Source organism: Saccopteryx leptura, chromosome 2 (genome assembly GCF_036850995.1).
Source record: "Saccopteryx leptura isolate mSacLep1 chromosome 2, mSacLep1_pri_phased_curated, whole genome shotgun sequence".
Lineage (NCBI taxonomy): Eukaryota > Metazoa > Chordata > Mammalia > Chiroptera > Emballonuridae > Saccopteryx > Saccopteryx leptura.
The window spans coordinates 37595477-37614469 of NC_089504.1; the positions used below are offsets into that span (position 1 = coordinate 37595477).

At 52.2% G+C, this 18993-nt stretch overlaps 1 protein-coding gene across 2 annotated transcripts in view; it reads left to right on the forward strand.

Annotated features, from left to right (window-relative positions):
* Positions 1 to 33: 33 nt before the first annotated feature.
* The window catches only part of TLN1 (talin 1), a 31280-nt gene continuing 12320 nt past the window's right edge, over positions 34 to 18993 (forward strand). Inside the window, exons 1-31 of one of the 2 annotated variants that reach the window (XM_066367692.1) lie at positions 34 to 172; positions 6147 to 6314; positions 6543 to 6640; positions 6892 to 7021; positions 7111 to 7263; positions 7529 to 7671; positions 7777 to 7904; positions 8614 to 8674; positions 9305 to 9409; positions 9750 to 9905; positions 10652 to 10753; positions 10917 to 10993; positions 11214 to 11394; positions 11571 to 11684; positions 11796 to 11904; positions 12111 to 12319; positions 12484 to 12582; positions 12999 to 13049; positions 13602 to 13769; positions 13957 to 14251; positions 14810 to 14976; positions 15815 to 15943; positions 16175 to 16291; positions 16392 to 16505; positions 16708 to 16842; positions 16933 to 17061; positions 17236 to 17338; positions 17494 to 17702; positions 18086 to 18205; positions 18401 to 18598; positions 18785 to 18924. In XM_066367692.1, the coding sequence (XP_066223789.1) occupies positions 6185 to 6314; positions 6543 to 6640; positions 6892 to 7021; positions 7111 to 7263; positions 7529 to 7671; positions 7777 to 7904; positions 8614 to 8674; positions 9305 to 9409; positions 9750 to 9905; positions 10652 to 10753; positions 10917 to 10993; positions 11214 to 11394; positions 11571 to 11684; positions 11796 to 11904; positions 12111 to 12319; positions 12484 to 12582; positions 12999 to 13049; positions 13602 to 13769; positions 13957 to 14251; positions 14810 to 14976; positions 15815 to 15943; positions 16175 to 16291; positions 16392 to 16505; positions 16708 to 16842; positions 16933 to 17061; positions 17236 to 17338; positions 17494 to 17702; positions 18086 to 18205; positions 18401 to 18598; positions 18785 to 18924 (4070 nt within the window). In that variant the 5' untranslated portion in view covers positions 34 to 172; positions 6147 to 6184. The remainder of the gene's footprint in view (positions 173 to 6146; positions 6315 to 6542; positions 6641 to 6891; positions 7022 to 7110; positions 7264 to 7528; positions 7672 to 7776; positions 7905 to 8613; positions 8675 to 9304; positions 9410 to 9749; positions 9906 to 10651; positions 10754 to 10916; positions 10994 to 11213; positions 11395 to 11570; positions 11685 to 11795; positions 11905 to 12110; positions 12320 to 12483; positions 12583 to 12998; positions 13050 to 13601; positions 13770 to 13956; positions 14252 to 14809; positions 14977 to 15814; positions 15944 to 16174; positions 16292 to 16391; positions 16506 to 16707; positions 16843 to 16932; positions 17062 to 17235; positions 17339 to 17493; positions 17703 to 18085; positions 18206 to 18400; positions 18599 to 18784; positions 18925 to 18993) is intronic. The other variant, XM_066367693.1, reaches the window with a different exon arrangement.

Consider the following 18993-nt stretch of genomic DNA (forward strand, 5'->3'; position numbering starts at 1 on the left):
AGTGCCCGCAACCATAGAGCGCGGGCCCAGGGTGCCGCCCTCGGGTGGGGGACGTTCCGGGGACGGAAGTGGCCGAGAGTGGCGAAGGGAGGGCGAGGCCGGATCCCAAGAGCCACCGGGAGAACGAGCCGGCTAGCGGGCCGGCGGGCGGGGCACAAGCCAGGCAGCGCAGGTAGGTCGGACCGGGCGGAGCGGGAGTCTTAGGGTGGGGCCGCGAGGCTAGGCCCGGGAGTTGGGCGGGCGGGGCCCCTAACTCTCCTGCGCCTCCTGTTTCGGGTCTTGTTGGAGAGGTCAGCGTCCAGTTTATCTCGGCTATGAGCCTCGGGGTATGAGGCTCTGGGTTAAAGTAGACCCTTTTGCGGGGGCCAGGCCCTTCCAGGATCAGTCCTCTGTCTCGGATAAGTTTGGAGGAGGATGAAGAGTGGGGTGGCAGTGAGGTGCAGAACGGGGGTGGGCTTTGACGTTAGCTGATAGCGGGTATGTAGGTAGGAAAGCTTTGGGTGAATTTGGAATTAAGGGGAGTTGAGTTTAGAAATCAAGATTAGCTTTAGGAGTTATAGAGCCGGGGTTAAAATTTTAGAGTGATTAGTGTGAGCCAGGTCCGTTTTATATAGGTAAAGTTTAAATTAAGGTCATTATTTTGTTTTTTAGGGTGGCCAACATAAGTCAGAGTTCAAGGTCAACAACAGGAATTAGATTAGAAATTCAGTTTCTGGGATTAGAGAACCATGGCATAGTCATTATTTGGACTAAACAGTAAAGGGTTGTTAGAAGAGGGATGAATGTTAAAGCCAGTATTGGGAAACCGGAAACAAGTTAAGGTCAAGGTTAATGTTAGGAATTAGGGGCAGTTCTAGAGGTTGTGGTTGCAATCAGGTTAGTTGACCTCAGGCAGGTAAATTTTAAGAGATTGATGTAGGTAAATGCCCTTGTTTTGCAGATCTCATTCCTATGTAGTCTCAGGGGCTTCTTTGACCCAGAATAAATGACAGACTGATTTCAGGCCATGGTTCTGGACCTCAGCTAGAATTGCAAGCATCTGGGATTCCAGCTTCTTTATTCTACTCTCAAAGCCCAAGGCTCTTCCAATGGCCACCATAGTTGAAGGGTAGGGGTTTCTGGACTATGTTGTTTACAAGATAGGAGGTGGGAAAGGGACAGAGATCTAGGAGGTGTACAGCCCTAGTCATAAGTGGGGGACTGCTTAGGGAAGGGGGGACTGGTGACTAAGGGGGAAGTAGGCCAAGGAAACGCTGTTGCCATGGGAGAAAGGAATGACTGAATCCTCTGAAAGTTCAGCCCCACTGTCTCCTGTTTTCTTCATTCCCTGAATATTAACCCTTCCTCTCCAACTCTCATCCCTGGCCCTGCATTTCACACCCTTCCTGCACGTCCCCTTACGGAAGACTTCCCTTGCCCTCTCCCACATTCATTTTACCATCCGTTCCTAGCCTCAGTTTTGCCTCTCTTTGCTCCCCTTAATCTACACACCCTCCCTTAATTTACCCTCACCCAAATCTGAGCTTTCCCATTATTTTGTAACACTCTCCCACCATTGTCACCCACTCGTTCACCTGCATATCTCTTAGTCAGCTACCAAATACCTCACCCCCAGTACAACTGGCAAGTAATCCTGGTCCCTACTGTGTGCCATCCCCTGATTCTTAGCCTCCTTAATTTCTTGGTCCAATTGTAGATCCCCTTCCCCCACTCCCCAAACAGAAAAGAGGAAATGAGACCCAAAGAGGAAACTGGGTCTTGCAGATCCCACGCCCAGCCAGGCCACTGACCACACCCCCATTTCACTCCCAGCCTGACCCTGCCACTGACCATAGCACTATCCCCTGCTGAGTCTGACCCAACCACTCGCATCTCCAGTTCTACTTAGACACTACCAGTGTCCCTTCACTCTCCCCCCGCTTCCCAGCCTAATTTAGCCACTGACCACAGCCTGATCTCTTCTCAACCTCCTGTAGCCTGACCTAGCCTTTTACTTCACTTCATCATTCCCTGACTAAGCCACTGTCCGCATAATTATTCTTCCCCTCCTCCCAGCCTGATCAGGTGACTGATCATATATGTATTTTTCCTCCTATCATCTTCCCCATCCTTTCTCTATACCTTGTCTTCCCCATTTCCAGCCCAATACAGTCTCTAACCTGTCCCTTTTTTTAAAGGGGTTACGTACATGTATTTTATCATTTTAAATTATAGTTGGCATACAACAGTATATTTCAGATGTGCATCGTAGTGTTTATGCATTTATATACCTTTCAAAGTGATCACACTGTTAAGTCTAGTACCATCTGGCACAGCACACTAACCTTATCCCTTCTGTCTCTGCCTGGTGCTAACCACATCCCCTGACCACAGCCTCATCTTCATATTCCCAGCTCAGCCTGATCCTCTTTCCCCCTTCCCATTTTCTTACCTAAACCCAAGCTGCCCCAGTCATTGAGTGGCCACAAATGACAAGAAGCTATGGAACCCCCAGTCTGACTTTGGGTCCTGATCCCTGACAGTTGACAGGACAGACTGTCATCAGGTCCTGTCAGTTCTACCTCTTAGAATTTCTAATTAATGACATCCTTCTCTCCACTGTTCTATCTCTGGCTCCATTACCTCTCACTTGTGCTAATGCAGTGTCTTTCTAACCAATCTCCAAGGAAACTGCCAGAGTTATTTCCCCAAAATCCAGTTCTGGTTATGTTCCTTCTCTGCTTGCAGCCTCCCTTGGCCTCCTGTAACCCTCCAGTAGGTGAAATCCCTTATACTTCTCTCTCTAGGCCTCTCTTGCCTTTTCATCTTAACCCTGACTTCCCCGTCACTGCTCCCTTGCAGGTACCCTGTGCTTCAGCCAGCCTGTCTGCTCACTTCCCTGAATGCTCCTCCGTGATTTCCTGCTTCTCCACCTTTGCTTATACTGTTCTCTCTGCCTGGAATGCTACCCCTGACTCATCTCCGGCTGGTGTAGTGGAGAGCTTGGGCTTTGGAGTCAGAGACACCTGGGTTCGGATCCTGGCTTTACAACTTAGGTGTGTGACTTTGGACAAGTATCTTGAACAAGTGTTTAACTTCTTTGAAGCTCAGTTTTATAATCTGTAAAAATGGAAATAATGATACCTACCTTGCAGGGTTGTTGTAAGGATTAAATGAAACTATGTATACAAAGCAATGGATGTATAGTTAATAAAAAGATAGATCACTTCTTATTTTTATATTATCTTTATTTTTTTAATCCTAACTTCAAAAGACACTTCTCATGGTCCCCTTTCCCTAAACCTAAGAGAATCCTCCTGTGAACACATACCTCTTGGCTCTTACCACATCCTGCCCTGTTGGATAATTCTGTATTTAACTTATCCACTTAGCTCACTGAGGGCCCCTTGAGGGCAAAGGCTAGGTAGTAAGTAGGACTTCCTCTTGGTTCTCAGCCACTGAGAGTTTGGCCCAGAGTCTTCCCCATAACAGGTCTTCAGAATGCTTGTTGGATGAATGGAGGGACAGTGTCTACATAAGAAGAAATGTGGGGCAACTTAGTGCTTGCTGATAGAGGTGTTTTTGTGGGGGAGCCATGTGCATGGGGTGAGGTCTTTATGGGAAGATAAGGTGGTTGTGATGGGATCTGTGTAAGGGCTGCTTGTTTGAGATAAGGTGTATGTAGAGACATTGTAAGCTGTATGGAAAAGAATTCTGTGCATAGTCTGGGGTGCATCTGGGGAGAATGAATATGCATGGATAAGGGTGTGATGCTGTGTTGGGGGCCTTCAGGTCCAGCCCTTCAGCTGCCCAGTCCAGCCCTAAATGAGCCTCCAGCAACTTGAGGCCGGATATGTCAGTCTCACCCACAACCCTCACCAGCCCCCCCTCCTCGCGGTTGCGGACTCAGAGGCCAAATTTGGTAACAGACTGAGTGTTGCTCCCCCAACTCTCTTCCATTCTGACTCTGTCTTCAGCTTTCTCCCTTTGTCCCTCTCTACAACTCCCTGTCCTTCTGCAGTTCCCTTTGCGGGTATATGTTCTGAGTATATTCTCCATGTGCCCCAAATTCCTTATCCCCAGTACACTTACATTCCATTCCTTGCTGGGATTTGACCTCCTGTCCTCCATTCCCCCACCCCCCTCCAATTGCCCAACTCCTCTGGAATGTATCTCAGGAATGTCTTGAGGGAGGAGGAGTTCCCTGGGAGGGGGACATAGTGGAGGGGGGGGGGGGGTTGTTGTTGTTGTTGTTCCATAAAACATGGAAAGGGTAACAAAGTTTTCAGGCCAGAGAAGGAGCAGGGTAGCTTCTCTGTATATTTTCAGGGACCTTGTTCTGTGCCCTCATCACCCCCAATTCCTCCTCAATTCCCTTTCCTCTCACCCTCTTGTAGTTATGTGGATGTCCCCTTAGGACCAGCCTGAGAGTAAGAGTAGGCATGACTCAACTCCCTTATCGGGGTCTCACCAGAGGTTTCCGTACTTAAGGAAGAAGGGGGTGCCTATATGTCCGGAGGAAATGGGGGGAGATGGGCAGTTTCAGCTTAGGGTGGAGGGTCCTTTCAGTCCTGCCCTCAGAAACTCTGACTCCAGCTTCACTCCAGCCCTCCAGAGACCCCAACGTCAGGTCTGTCCAACTACTGGGAGAAGGACTCGAGGAATGGGGAGGTGGACAGAGAGCTGGAACTGAGGAAACTGGGAGGACCCTCTCTTATTTGGGAGTTAAGATAGAAACAAGCTGTAGTTTCTTCTCATTTGAGACCCTGGACTGTTGAGGTGAAAAATGGTCCATCAGACCCTTAACCACATCTGCCTCCTGTCTCCTGTTTCTACCTAGATTTTCAAACCCCCTCATCCCATCCTTTTTCATCTCTTCACCCCCCAAAAACCTACCTCTTCCCAACTTCCCTGATTCTCAACTGCCTTCTATATCCCAACACTTCTGCCTCTGCTTCCAACCTTCACCCTAGTCCTGCTTTCACCCTTAGGGTTAGCAGTTTGCCTAGAGGGGAATGAGCAGTCTACATGTGCTCACTGTCTTAGTTAAGAAGCACCAATCCCCTTACAGAGCTGGGTCACATCATCAGCTGCCAGGCAGACTTGTCCTCTTGTGCACTGTGCACCACCTGCCGCCTCCACTGGCTCCTCCAGCCCACTAAGAGGTGGTGCCAGGAGGGCGGGGGAAGGCAGGTTGGGACTCATATCTTGAGAGGCACTGAAAATACTGTCAGGGGGAGACAGCAGAGATGGAGGGCAGAGTCTGAGAAGGACTTACTGAAGAGAAGCGAGCATAAGAAGAATTGTGAGGATTTGGTGACTTAGAAGGAGCAGGGACTGAGTTAGAAGGACTGGACTTTCTCTCACCTGCCTTGAAACCCCCCTCCCCCCCATCATCCACAGGGTCTCATTTCCCTTTGGCAGAATTGAATAGTTGACTAGATAATTTCTGAAATCCCTTTGGATTAGAGGGTCATAATTCTAGCTTGACTGCCAGGGAAGCCAAATATAGGGCCAAGCTCCTTGGGGAGGCCCCCAGCATCTCAGGTTAGAGGAAAGCTGGAACAGGAGTGGGCCGGATGGCTTGAATAGCCAGTGTTTAGTCTCCCTGCCAGACTAGCTAGAGTCAGTGTGTGCAGGCTTTAAACGCCTTCAGGAATTATCTAATATAACGTCTTCATTTTGAAGAGACGGAAGCTGAAGCTATGAGAGGGAAGGTCACATGATGAGTCAGGGCAGAGCTCTGAAAATCCCAGATGGGAAAAAGCAGGATTTAGTGGGAGATGGAGAGAAAAAGACTGAACCAGGAGAAGATGAAAACAAGGCAGAATCAGGGCTGGGAAAGGAACAGGGACAAGAGGCAAGAGAGACACTTGGAAGAAAAAAGGGAGGCACAGATTTCAGCAGTGAGGACAGGGTTTGTCCTCAAGTAACACTGACTTTCAGACCTGCTCTTGCACCTTGCACACTAGCCTCTCCTTCAGATGTCTTATATGGTTAGGACTGGTCCTTTTGATGTAACTAATCTTTCTCTAAAATTATTAAATAAAAAAAAAAGCCTCATTACTGTCTGCTTTAGTGAGCCCCTTTCCAAAACACTGCTCCCTGGGACATCTGGGGGACCTTCTCTCCTCCAATGAGGGTGTTCTAATGCCCTGATGCCACAGGCCAGGTGTAGCCAGGCTGGAGAGGAGAAGCTGCCACCATGGTTGCACTTTCGCTGAAGATCAGCATTGGGAATGTGGTGAAGACGATGCAGTTCGAGCCGTCCACCATGGTGTACGACGCTTGTCGCATCATTCGTGAACGTATCCCAGAGGCCCCGGCTGGCCCCCGTGAGTCTGATTACCCATGTGGCTGGGGCAGGAGTACGTGGTCCCTTCTATTCCCAGGCTCTTGGCCTTGGGAAATGACTTGATTGTCTCCCAAGGCTACCCATCCCTCACTTCTATTCTCTATGATTCCCGCCCTCCCTTTTAGTCCAGAATCACTGGGGAAATAATAAGGGCAGCCATTCAGCCATATTGGGGTCCTCATCTGAGGTGACCTGTCCTCTCTTTTAGCCAGTGACTTTGGGCTGTTTCTGTCAGATGATGACCCCAAAAAGGGTATATGGCTGGAGGCTGGGAAAGCTTTGGATTACTACATGCTCCGAAATGGGGTGAGTATCACTTCAAGGATCACCCAACATCCTCTTCCTGGTTCTACCTCCTATTTTCAATATCCACATCTGTTTTCTCTGACCCCTCCCATGCTCTTTGTCTATTACGGGCAGTCATAATACCCTGCCTGCTTCTGAGTGAGCCATTGTAGTCCTTTTAGTAATCTCCTTTCCTCTTCTCTGGCTGTGTTAAAAAGAAGTAATACCTCGAGTTTAAAGTGGCTTCCTACCTCCTATTCCTGCTCCAACAGGATACCATGGAGTACAGGAAGAAACAGAGACCCCTAAAGATCCGTATGCTAGATGGAACTGTGAAGACTATCATGGTGGATGACTCGAAGACCGTCACCGACATGCTTATGACCATCTGTGCCCGCATTGGTAAGGGGTCTCAGTGGGGCTGAGGGCTCGGGCTGGGAGGCTCCGGCTCTGGCAAAAGACACTGCTCCTGACCCCTTCCCCTCCCCTAGGCATCACCAACCACGATGAATATTCTCTGGTTCGAGAGCTGATGGAAGAGAAAAAGGAGGAGGTGACGGGCACCTTACGAAAGGACAAGACACTGCTGCGAGATGAAAAGAAGATGGAGAAACTAAAGCAGAAATTGCACACTGATGATGAGCGTAAGCAGAAATAGAATAAAGAGGGCACTGGGCATGGGCAGGGCAGCAGGAGCAGCCATTTGTTCGTTGTTTATTGAACACCTGCTTTTGTAAGGCACTGTTTTAGACACTGGGGATGCATCAGCAATAAAACAAAAGCCTATACTCACAGAACTTAACGTATTAGTGAGAGAAGGTAGGAAATGAAGGAATGAACAAACAGAAAGCAGAGACTAGACAGCACAGGGGCCACGGGGCCTTGTCACTGAGTTACTCTGTGTCTCAGTGAACTGGCTGGACCATGGTCGCACCCTGAGGGAACAGGGCGTGGAGGAGAATGAGACGCTTCTGCTGAGGAGGAAGTTCTTCTACTCGGACCAGAATGTGGATTCCCGGGACCCTGTACAGCTGAACCTCCTTTATGTGCAGGTGAGGAGAGGAACTGCCCTGCGAAGTGGAGGCAGGGAGAGGGGACAGTAAGGGGCATCCCTTTGCCAACATACAACGTTTGCCTCCTTTCCCTGTGCTCTCCAGGCACGAGATGATATCCTGAATGGCTCCCACCCTGTCTCCTTTGACAAGGCCTGTGAGTTCGCTGGCTTCCAATGCCAGATCCAGTTTGGGCCCCACAATGAGCAGAAGCACAAGGCTGGCTTCCTTGAGTGAGTGACACATCCTACACCCCGTCAGGGCCCAGGACTCTTTGCCTTTGTGACCCCCGAGTCCTGTCTCCCAGGACTTCTCACTGCATTTCTTCTGCGGCACCAGGGTTTGACCCACACGGTACCTTTTTAGCTTCCATCAGCCATTTGTCTCCTACTGGCCCTGTGTGGAATATGACTATAGTCCAGCTCTCTGCCCCTGCTACCTCGGTCTAAAGCAAGCATAGAACTTTTTTGAGATATCTGAAGAATTTTACTGCAGTAGCCAGAGGGAAATAGGGTACATTTTTACTCATAGGGAACACTAGATATAAAAAGTCTCAAGTCTTTATCCCCTGGTATTTCTCAGAATGTAGAGTTTGGCATAGCTTTCCCAGCTTCCTACAGGCATGGTCGTCCTTCTAGTGAGCTCCTTCTGCTCCGGTTTCCCTGAAATAATGCTTTTGACCCTCTTTCCCTCAGGGACCGAGCCTCCTACTCACATTCTCTCAGTCCTTTTCCCTGTAGGGAGAGACACAGGCTGCATTCAAGACCTAATGCTAAGTCACCTTGATTTCAAGGACAGTTCGGACTCTGTTTCCTCAGAGTCTTTCTTCTCCCCAAAGATAACACTGTCCTAGACATTTCCTCATACCCCTGGGTCCACAGTCCATCGCCCTATGTCCCTGATGCTGTCCACTACATGCTGACCCTCCCTTTTCTGGTGTAGCCTGAAGGACTTCCTGCCCAAGGAGTATGTGAAGCAGAAGGGAGAGCGTAAGATCTTCCAGGTGAATGGGGACGGGAGAGTGGGATGACCTGAGAGCTTTGCTGCTTGATCTTCCTGACTGAATGGACCCCTGTGCCCACCCTATCTGCTCCCACCTGCTTCCGCCCACCAAGCTCTTTTCCCACCTCACCTGTGCCAAGAAAGCAGAAGACCTGGGCTTCTGGTCTCAGCTCCATCACTGCATTGCCATGGAACTCAGTTCAACGTTCTTGTTTTCTTTTTGTCTCTAACACGGGATAACAGTACCTGCCCTGTGTGGGGTTGATAGGAGAATCAAATGGGATAGTATACCTGAAATTACTGTGAAAAGTCTATCTTTTTAAACATATAAGGTGTTATCTCTACTCTTTGAATATTCAGCCCAAAAGGCCTTCTATTTGACCTATTACTTAACTATCCATTCACATCTCCAGAATGTCTGCAAGTTCCTTACCTACATCCCTTGAACCTTTGCTTCTGCAGGTGCTTTATCAGTGCCCAGCCCTTCACCCTCTTATTCTCACACCCTGCCCCCTAACCTTTCCTGTGTCCCCATACTACTCTCGTTACAGCTAACATCCCAACGTAACTCCTTGTCTGTGACATTGTCCTTGTCGTATTTTGCTAACTCTTTTTCATTTCTTGCTCTAAGGCACACAAGAATTGTGGACAGATGAGTGAGATTGAGGCCAAGGTACGCTACGTGAAGCTAGCCCGTTCTCTTAAGACATATGGCGTCTCCTTCTTCCTGGTTAAGGTGAGTTACGAGCCCTTCTCACTGCCCTCCTTATTTTCACTCTTACCCTTTCCTATCTGAAAGTCTGATCCTGCCCTCAGTCATATTTCCCAGCATTCCCTAAGAGTCCCCGTTCTCTGCCTTGGGAAAACTTTGCTCATTGTCAGTTCACCACCACCACGTCCTGCCCTACCCTGTGTTTTCTCCCTTCCCCTTTTCCCTAAAAGAGCCTTGTCCTGGGCCCATCCATAGACACCCCAGTTTAGTACTCAGCACCCCCTTGTGGTCTTGATCCGATCTGACCATTCACTTCTCATTTGATCTCTGATCTCTAACACCAGCAACAACCTTTGTCTCACAGGAAAAGATGAAAGGAAAGAACAAGCTGGTGCCCAGGCTTCTGGGCATCACTAAGGAGTGTGTGATGCGAGTGGATGAGAAGACCAAAGAGGTGATCCAGGAATGGAACCTCACCAACATCAAACGCTGGGCTGCCTCTCCCAAGAGCTTCACCCTGGTGAGCCCCGGGCTCAGAGGGAAGAGGACCTCGGGATTGTCAGAGACCGGGCAGCTGCAGAGGGCCCTCCCCCTCCCTTGGGGCAGGCGCATTGAATGTGACTCCAGAAAGAAAGGAGAATTTTGGAAATATTGCAGGAACATGGAGGTTAGAGTAGAGGAGAAATTCCTGCATAGTTGAGTGATGCTTAAATTATTGTTTAAAATCAACAGAACAAAATTGTAGACATTAAGTTGAGATCATAGGAAACTTGGGGAGAGAGAAGAAAAAGTTGATAAAACAACATTCCTTCCCTCTTTTAGCAGCAACTATGCACTTTAATTTTCCTCCTGGCTTTATATTTTGGTTTTATGAATTGAAACTGATACCAACTTGATGAAGTGCCCCAGGGAGAGAAATGAGTGAACGCTAGTTTTTCATTTTCAGTGCTGGCTCTAACCTTCAGTGTGGTCCTCTAAGGGTAAATGTTACTGTCCTTCTAATTTTATTATCCTGAGAGAAAGGAGATTTCCCAAATGGTATGTGTAGCATAAAGACCACTCCTCAGAAATAAAATATTTCCCTCCAGGGAGGAAAGTAGAGAAATAGGTTGACGGAAATAGAGAAATAGGATGAGGCAGGCTTATCCTAGAGGGTTGTTGGCATGGGAAGAACCCTCATCAGCTCAACCTTGTGGCTCCCATCCCTTCCTTTTCCACTGGGATAGATTCAAGCTTTCCCAGTGAGCCCCCACCTTGTCACCCTAGGATTTCGGGGACTACCAGGATGGCTACTACTCCGTCCAGACAACTGAGGGGGAGCAGATCGCACAGCTCATTGCCGGCTACATCGACATCATCCTGAAGAAGGTGAGCGCTGCCCGCGGCAGCAGCCTTCGCTGTCTTCCCTGACCTCTCCAAGCCGGTCCTTTAGGAATGGGGACCTGGGTTCTGAAAACTGCTGGTTGAGGAAAGTGGCTGCCTTTTCCTCGCTTCCTCCTCTTTAATTCTGGTTCCTTTTTCCTTTCCACAGAAAAAAAGCAAAGACCACTTTGGGATGGAAGGAGATGAGGAGTCTACTATGCTAGAGGACTCTGTGTCCCCCAAAAAGTACGAAGGGAGTGGGGCTGACCCCAGCCCTCAGGGGCATGGAAAGCAAGCCTGGGGCTGTGGAATCCTTACAATGGTTCCGTAACTAGTCGAAGACTGTAATGAGCCCTGACACTCCCTGGCCCCCAGACCACAGGACCTGTGAAGGCGGTAGAGCTGGGAGGGAAGGAGGTGAGAGGAAGAAGACCCCTGGGAGCTCCTCACTGTGCCCTCCCTCTAGGTCGACAGTCCTTCAGCAGCAGTATAACCGGGTAGGGAAAGTGGAGCATGGCTCTGTGGCCCTGCCTGCCATCATGCGCTCTGGAGCCTCTGGTCCTGAGAATTTCCAGGTGGGCAGCATGCCACCTGCCCAGCAGCAGATTACTAGTGGCCAGATGCACCGAGGACACATGCCCCCTTTGGTAAGAGTGCCCACATTGCCTCCACAGTACTCGGCCTCCCTCACTCAGCTGGGTCTAGCCAAAAGTTGGGCAATCTTTTCCCCCATCTCTATTTGTACTCCCCTCCCTAGCCTCAGGTTCTCATATCCTACTTTCTCTTTCCTCTAAATGTGCCCTCTGAACTCCTCTCCGTGTAGACGTCAGCCCAGCAGGCCCTCACTGGAACCATCAACTCCAGCATGCAGGCCGTGCAGGCTGCTCAGGCCACTCTGGATGACTTTGACACTCTGCCCCCTCTAGGCCAGGATGCTGTGAGTATGGGATGGAGGAGAGGTCCACGGTACTGAAGCGGGGACTCCTAGGAACAGGGTTGGGGCTAACCAAAGCAGAACAGATCCTGAGGTTGTCGCTCTTCGTCTCAGGCCTCTAAGGCTTGGCGGAAGAACAAGATGGATGAATCAAAGCATGAGATCCACTCCCAGGTAGATGCCATCACAGCCGGTACTGCCTCCGTGGTGAACCTGACAGCGGGTAGGCTGGACGCCAAGCTTATTGTCTGTGGTGGGATGGGAGGACGAGTGTGTGCAAGCATGAGTGTGACTGCACCTTGACTCATGGAAGGGACTGTGTGTGTACGTCTCTCTTGGGACATGTGTGACTAACTGCCTAAGACTGCCCCTTCCCAGCGCATCATCTAGTCTGCCCGTCCTCACCCGTGATCCTCTTCCTCCCCTCAGGGGACCCTGCAGAGACAGATTACACCGCAGTGGGCTGTGCCGTCACCACCATCTCCTCCAACCTGACGGAGATGTCCCGTGGCGTGAAGCTGCTCGCTGCCCTGCTGGAGGATGAAGGCGGCAGTGGCCGTCCCCTGCTGCAGGCAGCGAAGGGCCTCGCGGGCGCAGTGTCAGAACTGCTGCGCAGTGCCCAGCCTGCCAGTGCTGAGGTCAGGGGCGGCGGGGATGGCGCTAGGGAGAACAGAGGGTTCACGCCCAAGGGAGGGGGGCAGTTCAAGCCACAGAACGGAAGTGTGGGTCCTGTGGGCACGTAGGACCCGTGGGCGTGTGGGCGGGGATTGGGCAGCTTCTGACTGGTGTTCACTCTCCACAGCCCCGTCAGAACCTGCTGCAAGCAGCTGGGAACGTGGGCCAGGCCAGTGGGGAGCTGTTGCAGCAAATTGGGGAAAGTGATACTGACCCACACTTCCAGGTTGGTGACTTACCCAACCCCAGAACCCCAGCATCTAGGAGGTGACCTCTGATCCTGAGTCCAGCTCCTAGTCCTGCTACTCTGAATTGACCCCTCAGAGCCAACTTGAACCTGTTTCCAGGAATGATACTGGGAACCTCCAGTCCTGTTTTAGGGAATGAGAATTCAGAACCTCCAAATCTAAACTTAACCTACTAATTCATAATTCACCCTTGGCCCTAATTGATGACATTTTTAGCCACCTGTCATCTTTTCCCTGTCTTTCCCATATGTAGCCCTGGCCCCAATTCGAGGACATCTGAAACCCTCTCCAGTCCTTTAGACCTTACCACCCTGAGGATACTTTTCCTCCAGCCCCCTTGCCCACCCCATGCCAGTTTCCTCAGTTGACTTGTCATCCTGAATTTCCCATGCAGATATGTGCACCCAGAGGGTCTGGGGTTCGATCTCCCCCCGATCCCCCCACGGTAACGGCCTCTGGCCTGGGCCTTCCCAGCTTTGTCCTCTGAGCCGCATACACTCGCTTCTGCACCTTCCCCCCTGCCCCCCACCTCATGGGGAGCAGGACATGATGGGAGACGGGGAGGCAGGGCTCGGGAATGGGATCAGAGAGGATAGTGCAGGGACTGGTTCCCAAGACTCCGGGGTGACTGCTCCCAACCAAGATTAAGAAGAAATGGAGAAAAGAAGCTGGGGATGGGAGGAACCCCCAAAAGTACCTCCTCTCTCCACCCCCTGTACCGCGCTGCCCTTCCTCCCGTCGCCGACCGAGTGTATCCGCCTCGCACGTTTCTCCCTTTGGTGTAGGCTCTGTTTCTTTTGGTGTGGGTTTGTACCTTGGTTGGGGCTCTGTCCTACTGGGTGCTCAAGGCAGGGGTTTGGGGTAGGTTCTAGCTGCTTCTGCATACACTGTCCTGTGATTGGAGTCATTGGGAATAATGAACCAGCTTACGCCTCTCAGAAGGGTCCAGGGATCCCAAGCCCGATCTCAGGCCATGCTAACTGCTCCCTTCTCACAGGAGGTGCTAATGCAGCTAGCCAAGGCCGTGGCAAGTGCTGCAGCTGCCCTGGTCCTCAAGGCCAAGAGCGTGGCCCAGCGGACAGAAGACTCGGGGCTTCAGACCCAGGTTATTGCTGCGGCCACACAGTGTGCCCTGTCCACTTCCCAGCTGGTGGCCTGTACCAAGGTGAGTCCCAAAGGTTGCTAGTCTGTGCCAAGGGGTAGTGCTGTCATCCACGCAAGAGCCTCTCATTTTATCTCTTCGGCTCCCTCAGTCTTATTACCCAACTGAATGACTATTGTGAACACCACAAACACCCCACCTCATGACTCCTTTTCCCAGCCTGTGTTTCTGACGTTCTGTTTACCCACAGGTGGTGGCACCTACAATCAGCTCACCTGTCTGCCAAGAGCAGCTGGTGGAGGCCGGACGCCTAGTAGCCAAAGCTGTGGAGGGCTGTGTGTCCGCCTCCCAGGCAGCGACAGAGGACGGGCAGCTGTTGCGGGGGGTCGGAGCAGCGGCCACAGCTGTCACGCAGGCCCTGAATGAGCTGCTGCAGCACGTGAGATCCCACGCCAGCGGGGCCGGGCCTGCTGGCCGTTACGACCAGGCCACTGACACCATTCTTACTGTCACCGAGAACATTTTCAGCTCCATGGGTGATGCTGGTAAGGGACCCCACCCCTGAGAAGACAGAGACCCCTAGTGAGGTTCGCCGAGCCCATTGGCTATTCCCTTGCAGACCTGCCACCACCCCTGCGGACTCGGCACAGTAGACTGGATTCCCATCTGTAGCGCAGGAGTATAACCCTTGCTCTGCCTTCCATAACACATTTAAAGAATATATCCCTCCAAAACAGAGTGTGTCAAAGTGTATACAAAAACAGATGGAAAATGGCACTATTAAAAGATAGCCTTTCCCACTGTTCTACCTCATCGCCCCTAAGAGCCTTTACTAAAAGTATCTTATCTTCGCAAGACTATTTGCTGGAAATACCCGTTGATAACTGTTTTTCTCTCCCATCAAAGCCGACCAGGAAATATTTCTCCCCCAAATCCGAAACCCAGAAAATTATAACTCCAAGGAAATCACTGGAGAATTTTGCCTCAGTCTCTTGACTGTTAGGAAAAGCCTCATCTCTACCTTGTCTGCGCCATTTTCCTGCACCCCTGGGACCCCCTCAGTGTCCCTGGCTTCCTCACCTGATTGTGCCCTGTCCCCTCAGGTGAGATGGTACGACAGGCCCGCATCCTAGCCCAAGCCACCTCTGACCTGGTCAATGCCATCAAGGCGGATGCCGAAGGGGAGAGTGATCTGGAGAACTCCCGCAAGCTGTTAAGTGCTGCCAAGATCCTAGCTGATGCCACAGCCAAGATGGTGGAGGCTGCCAAGGTACAGAGACTTCTGTGCAGACTCCCAGACTGGGCCCTGAAGGGAAGTAGACCAGTCCAGGTGGTCACCCTCATCTGATGGGGGAGACCCAGGTGAAGCAGAAAATACAAGAGAACAAATACAGGAGCACTTAGGAAGTAAATGTGTCCCTAAGTTTCCAGTGGCCCAGGCTTCCAGCTGGTAGGGTTCCCAGAGACCTTGCTGAGTGGCAGCCGTACTCTTTTTCTTTCTCTGAGTCCAAGATCTGCTGTTCCTCCTTTTCCCTACTTTGCTGCCACCACCTGCCTGGGATCCTTCTGCTTCCTGGTCTCCTGCAAGTGCACATAGGCCTTCAGTCCCAGGGCCTGCTAGCTAGCACTGCAGAGACCAGGCAGTGGGACATTGGGACACAGGTTGCAGAGGACTGACGGGAAGAAGCCAGAAGACTCCCAGGTCTCCTGGGTTCAAGGGCGTTTCAGTTGGCAGGAGTAATCAGGTCCCCCTGCGTTGGTACTCCAGAAGTCTGCTCTAAACTGCAGCCTCCTAGTCTCAGAGAGTCCTGCTCACCCCCATTTACTAGTGGTATTTTGGGGGGTTTGGGGGAAGAAACATGGCCCCTTCCCCAAGAGAAAAAGTAACAGTTTCACCTAAAGGGATTTCAGTATCCCAAAGGGAATCCAGGCTCTGCCCAAGGTTTCCCATTTGCCTTCGCAAGGCGGCTTGTCTCAGTAGGGATTACCTTTCAGTGGGGATATTAGAAATGACCTCAGGAGAGAAAGGCTGAGTCTGGAGGGGTCAGAGCAGAGCTTAGTGAAGGTCCACAGGGGTGCTGGGCGGTGACTGTCTCTCCACCCCTCAGGGAGCAGCCGCCCACCCTGACAGTGAGGAGCAGCAGCAGCGGCTACGGGAGGCAGCAGAGGGGCTACGCATGGCGACTAATGCAGCTGCACAAAATGCCATCAAGAAAAAGCTGGTGCAGCGCCTGGAGGTGAGGCTGGGAAATGAACCAGGAGCAAGAAAGTGTGGATGCTGTGGGAGGATGAAACTGGGAGTGATGTGCGGAGAGTCACTTAGTACCTCCCTGGAGGAGGGCAGGGGCAGGCTAGGCCAGGGCTGGGCATGGGAACGCCTGGCGCTGTTCTGAGGAGGGCAGGGGCAGGCTAGGCCAGGGCTGGGCATGGGAACGCCTGGCGCTGTTCTGACCACTCTGTCCTCACAGCACGCGGCCAAACAGGCTGCAGCCTCAGCTACGCAGACCATCGCTGCGGCCCAGCATGCAGCCTCCACCCCCAAGGCCTCCGCTGGCCCCCAGCCCCTGCTGGTGCAGAGCTGCAAGGTGAGGCCCCAGGAAGTGTGTGGGGTGAGAAGAGGTGTGGGAGCAGGGGGACTTCCCCCAGCCTGTTAGGGGCTGACTCTCGTGATATCTTCACCTACAGGCTGTGGCAGAGCAGATTCCACTGCTGGTGCAGGGCGTCCGAGGGAGCCAAGCTCAGCCTGACAGTCCCAGTGCCCAGCTGGCCCTCATTGCTGCCAGCCAGAGCTTCCTTCAGGCAAGACACCCTCTCCCCACTTCCCTGACCAGGCCCTTTCCACCCTCCTAAGTCTCCTAGAGCTCCCAGAATTTAAATCTTGGCCAGTAGTCTCTGTCCCAGTACTGACCCCCCGTGCTCACCATGTCCTGACTGTCATTAGTTGTTGTACTAAGCCCAGAGGAAAGATAGCACCCTCATCTGCCCACCTACTCCCCAACAGCCAGGAGGGAAGATGGTGGCAGCTGCGAAGGCCTCAGTGCCCACAATTCAGGACCAGGCTTCAGCCATGCAGCTGAGTCAGTGTGCTAAAAACCTCGGCACCGCCTTGGCTGAGCTCCGCACTGCTGCCCAAAAGGTACGGGAGCTGGCGGTCTTTGTGGAAGAGGAGGGTGGAGTGCTGGGACACAGCAGTACCTCTACACCCCAAACCACCATATCCTTGTAGGCGCAGGAAGCGTGTGGGCCTTTGGAGATGGATTCTGCACTGAGTGTAGTACAGAATCTAGAGAGAGACCTGCAGGAGGTGAAGGCAGCAGCTCGAGACGGCAAGCTCAAACCCTTACCTGGGGAGACAGTAAGTATTCTTAAGACCTCATTTTTATTCACACCCTGAAGTCTTTCTTCCCACCTATGTCCCAGAGCTGCCGAAAACCTCATTTAAACTGCCAGCTGTCCCCAAGTAGTTTAGGTTCCCTCTTCCCAGTTCCTCCTGTACCTGAGTCCCCTGAGACTCCCCCTTTATCCCTAGATGGAGAAATGTGCCCAGGACCTGGGTAACAGCACCAAAGCAGTGAGCTCTGCCATCGCCCAGCTGCTGGGGGAGGTTGCCCAGGGCAATGAGAACTATGCAGGTATGTGGGCCGGGCCAGGAACGGGCCATATGGGGTGAGGTGGATGGGGGACTAGGAGCTGGGTGATGGACAGGGTCTGACAGGGGAAACCACTGGGATCAGGGCCTAGCGATGAAGGTGCCTTTTCCCGCTTCCTTCCTCTCCCGTCTCCCCAGGTATTGCAGCACGGGATGTGGCAGGTGGGCTGCGGTCACTGGCCCAGGCCGCTAGGGGCATAGCTGCCTTGACATCAGATCCTGCAGTGCAGGCCATTGTGCTTGACACGGCCAGTGATGTACTGGACAAGGCCAGCAGCCTCATCGAGGAGGCTAAAAAGGCAACTGGCCATCCAGGGGACCCTGAGAACCAGCAGCGGCTTGCCCAGGTCAGGTATTGGGAAGGGACCACTTCCTCCCTGTCCCCCAGGTCCCATCAGAAGGCCCACTCCAACTGGGGAAAAGCCTCAGCCACACTAACGGAGGGACAGCTTCTTAGATCTGCTCCTGAGATCTCTCTGGATCACACCCGTTCTCTTCATCCTAGTACAGGTGTCTCAGACGAGGCAGGGGCCCAGCTACACATCAAGTTGGGGGAAGCTTGATTGCTGTCACTTGGTACTCTAACTTCAGCCTGCTCAGCTACAGCACTCCTTTCCCCTTTCACTTTCAGAGGGAACAGAGCAGTTCTCTTCCGTGTCCTTGAGGGGGAGAGGGGGAACCTCCCAAATTGTTTTCATTTTGGCAACACTCCCTCTCCTTCCTACCTCAGGTGGCTAAAGCAGTGACCCAGGCACTGAACCGCTGTGTCAGCTGCCTGCCTGGCCAGCGAGATGTGGATAACGCCCTGAGAGCAGTGGGAGATGCCAGCAAGCGACTCCTCAGTGACTCGGTAGGAGGACTGGGGCGGGGGACATAGGAGCCGAGGAGCGGAGGAACTCCAAGCCTCTCCTTTCATCGCTAGACCTCTCCTTAAGCCTGACTTCCCAGATTTATTCCCCTTCATTGCTCCCCGGCGCTGGGCCCGGCTCCCAGCACTCCTTGACCAAGTTCTCCCTCACATCCCTAACTTTCTCTGACCCTGCAGGTTCCCCCCAGCACTGGGACCTTTCAAGAAGCTCAGAGCCGGTTGAATGAAGCCGCTGCTGGGCTGAATCAGGCAGCCACGGAACTGGTGCAGGCCTCTCGGGGAACCCCTCAGGACCTGGCTCGAGCCTCAGGCCGATTTGGACAGGACTTTAGCACCTTCCTGGAAGCTGGCGTGGAGATGGCAGGACAGGCTCCGGTATGAAGAGGCACAGGGTCTGCTTCAAGGGTTAGATAGGAGACACCTGTGTGACCATGGAGTCCTGCTCTGCTCCCAGCTCCCTCCCCTTCCCAGCCTCTAGCAGAACTTGAATATTTGGAACAGAAGATCCCTTTTAGAGGTAAGAAAGAACTGGACAATGTGTTGATCGTCTCACTTCAACAGAGCCAGGAGGACCGGGCCCAGGTTGTATCCAACTTGAAGGGCATCTCCATGTCTTCAAGCAAACTTCTTTTGGCTGCCAAGGCCTTATCCACAGACCCAGCTGCCCCCAACCTCAAGAGTCAGCTGGCTGCAGCTGCCCGGTAAGTAGAAGCTAGGAAGCCCAGCCCTAGAACATTGCAGAGACTGAGGAAGGGGCATTTCAGGAGCTG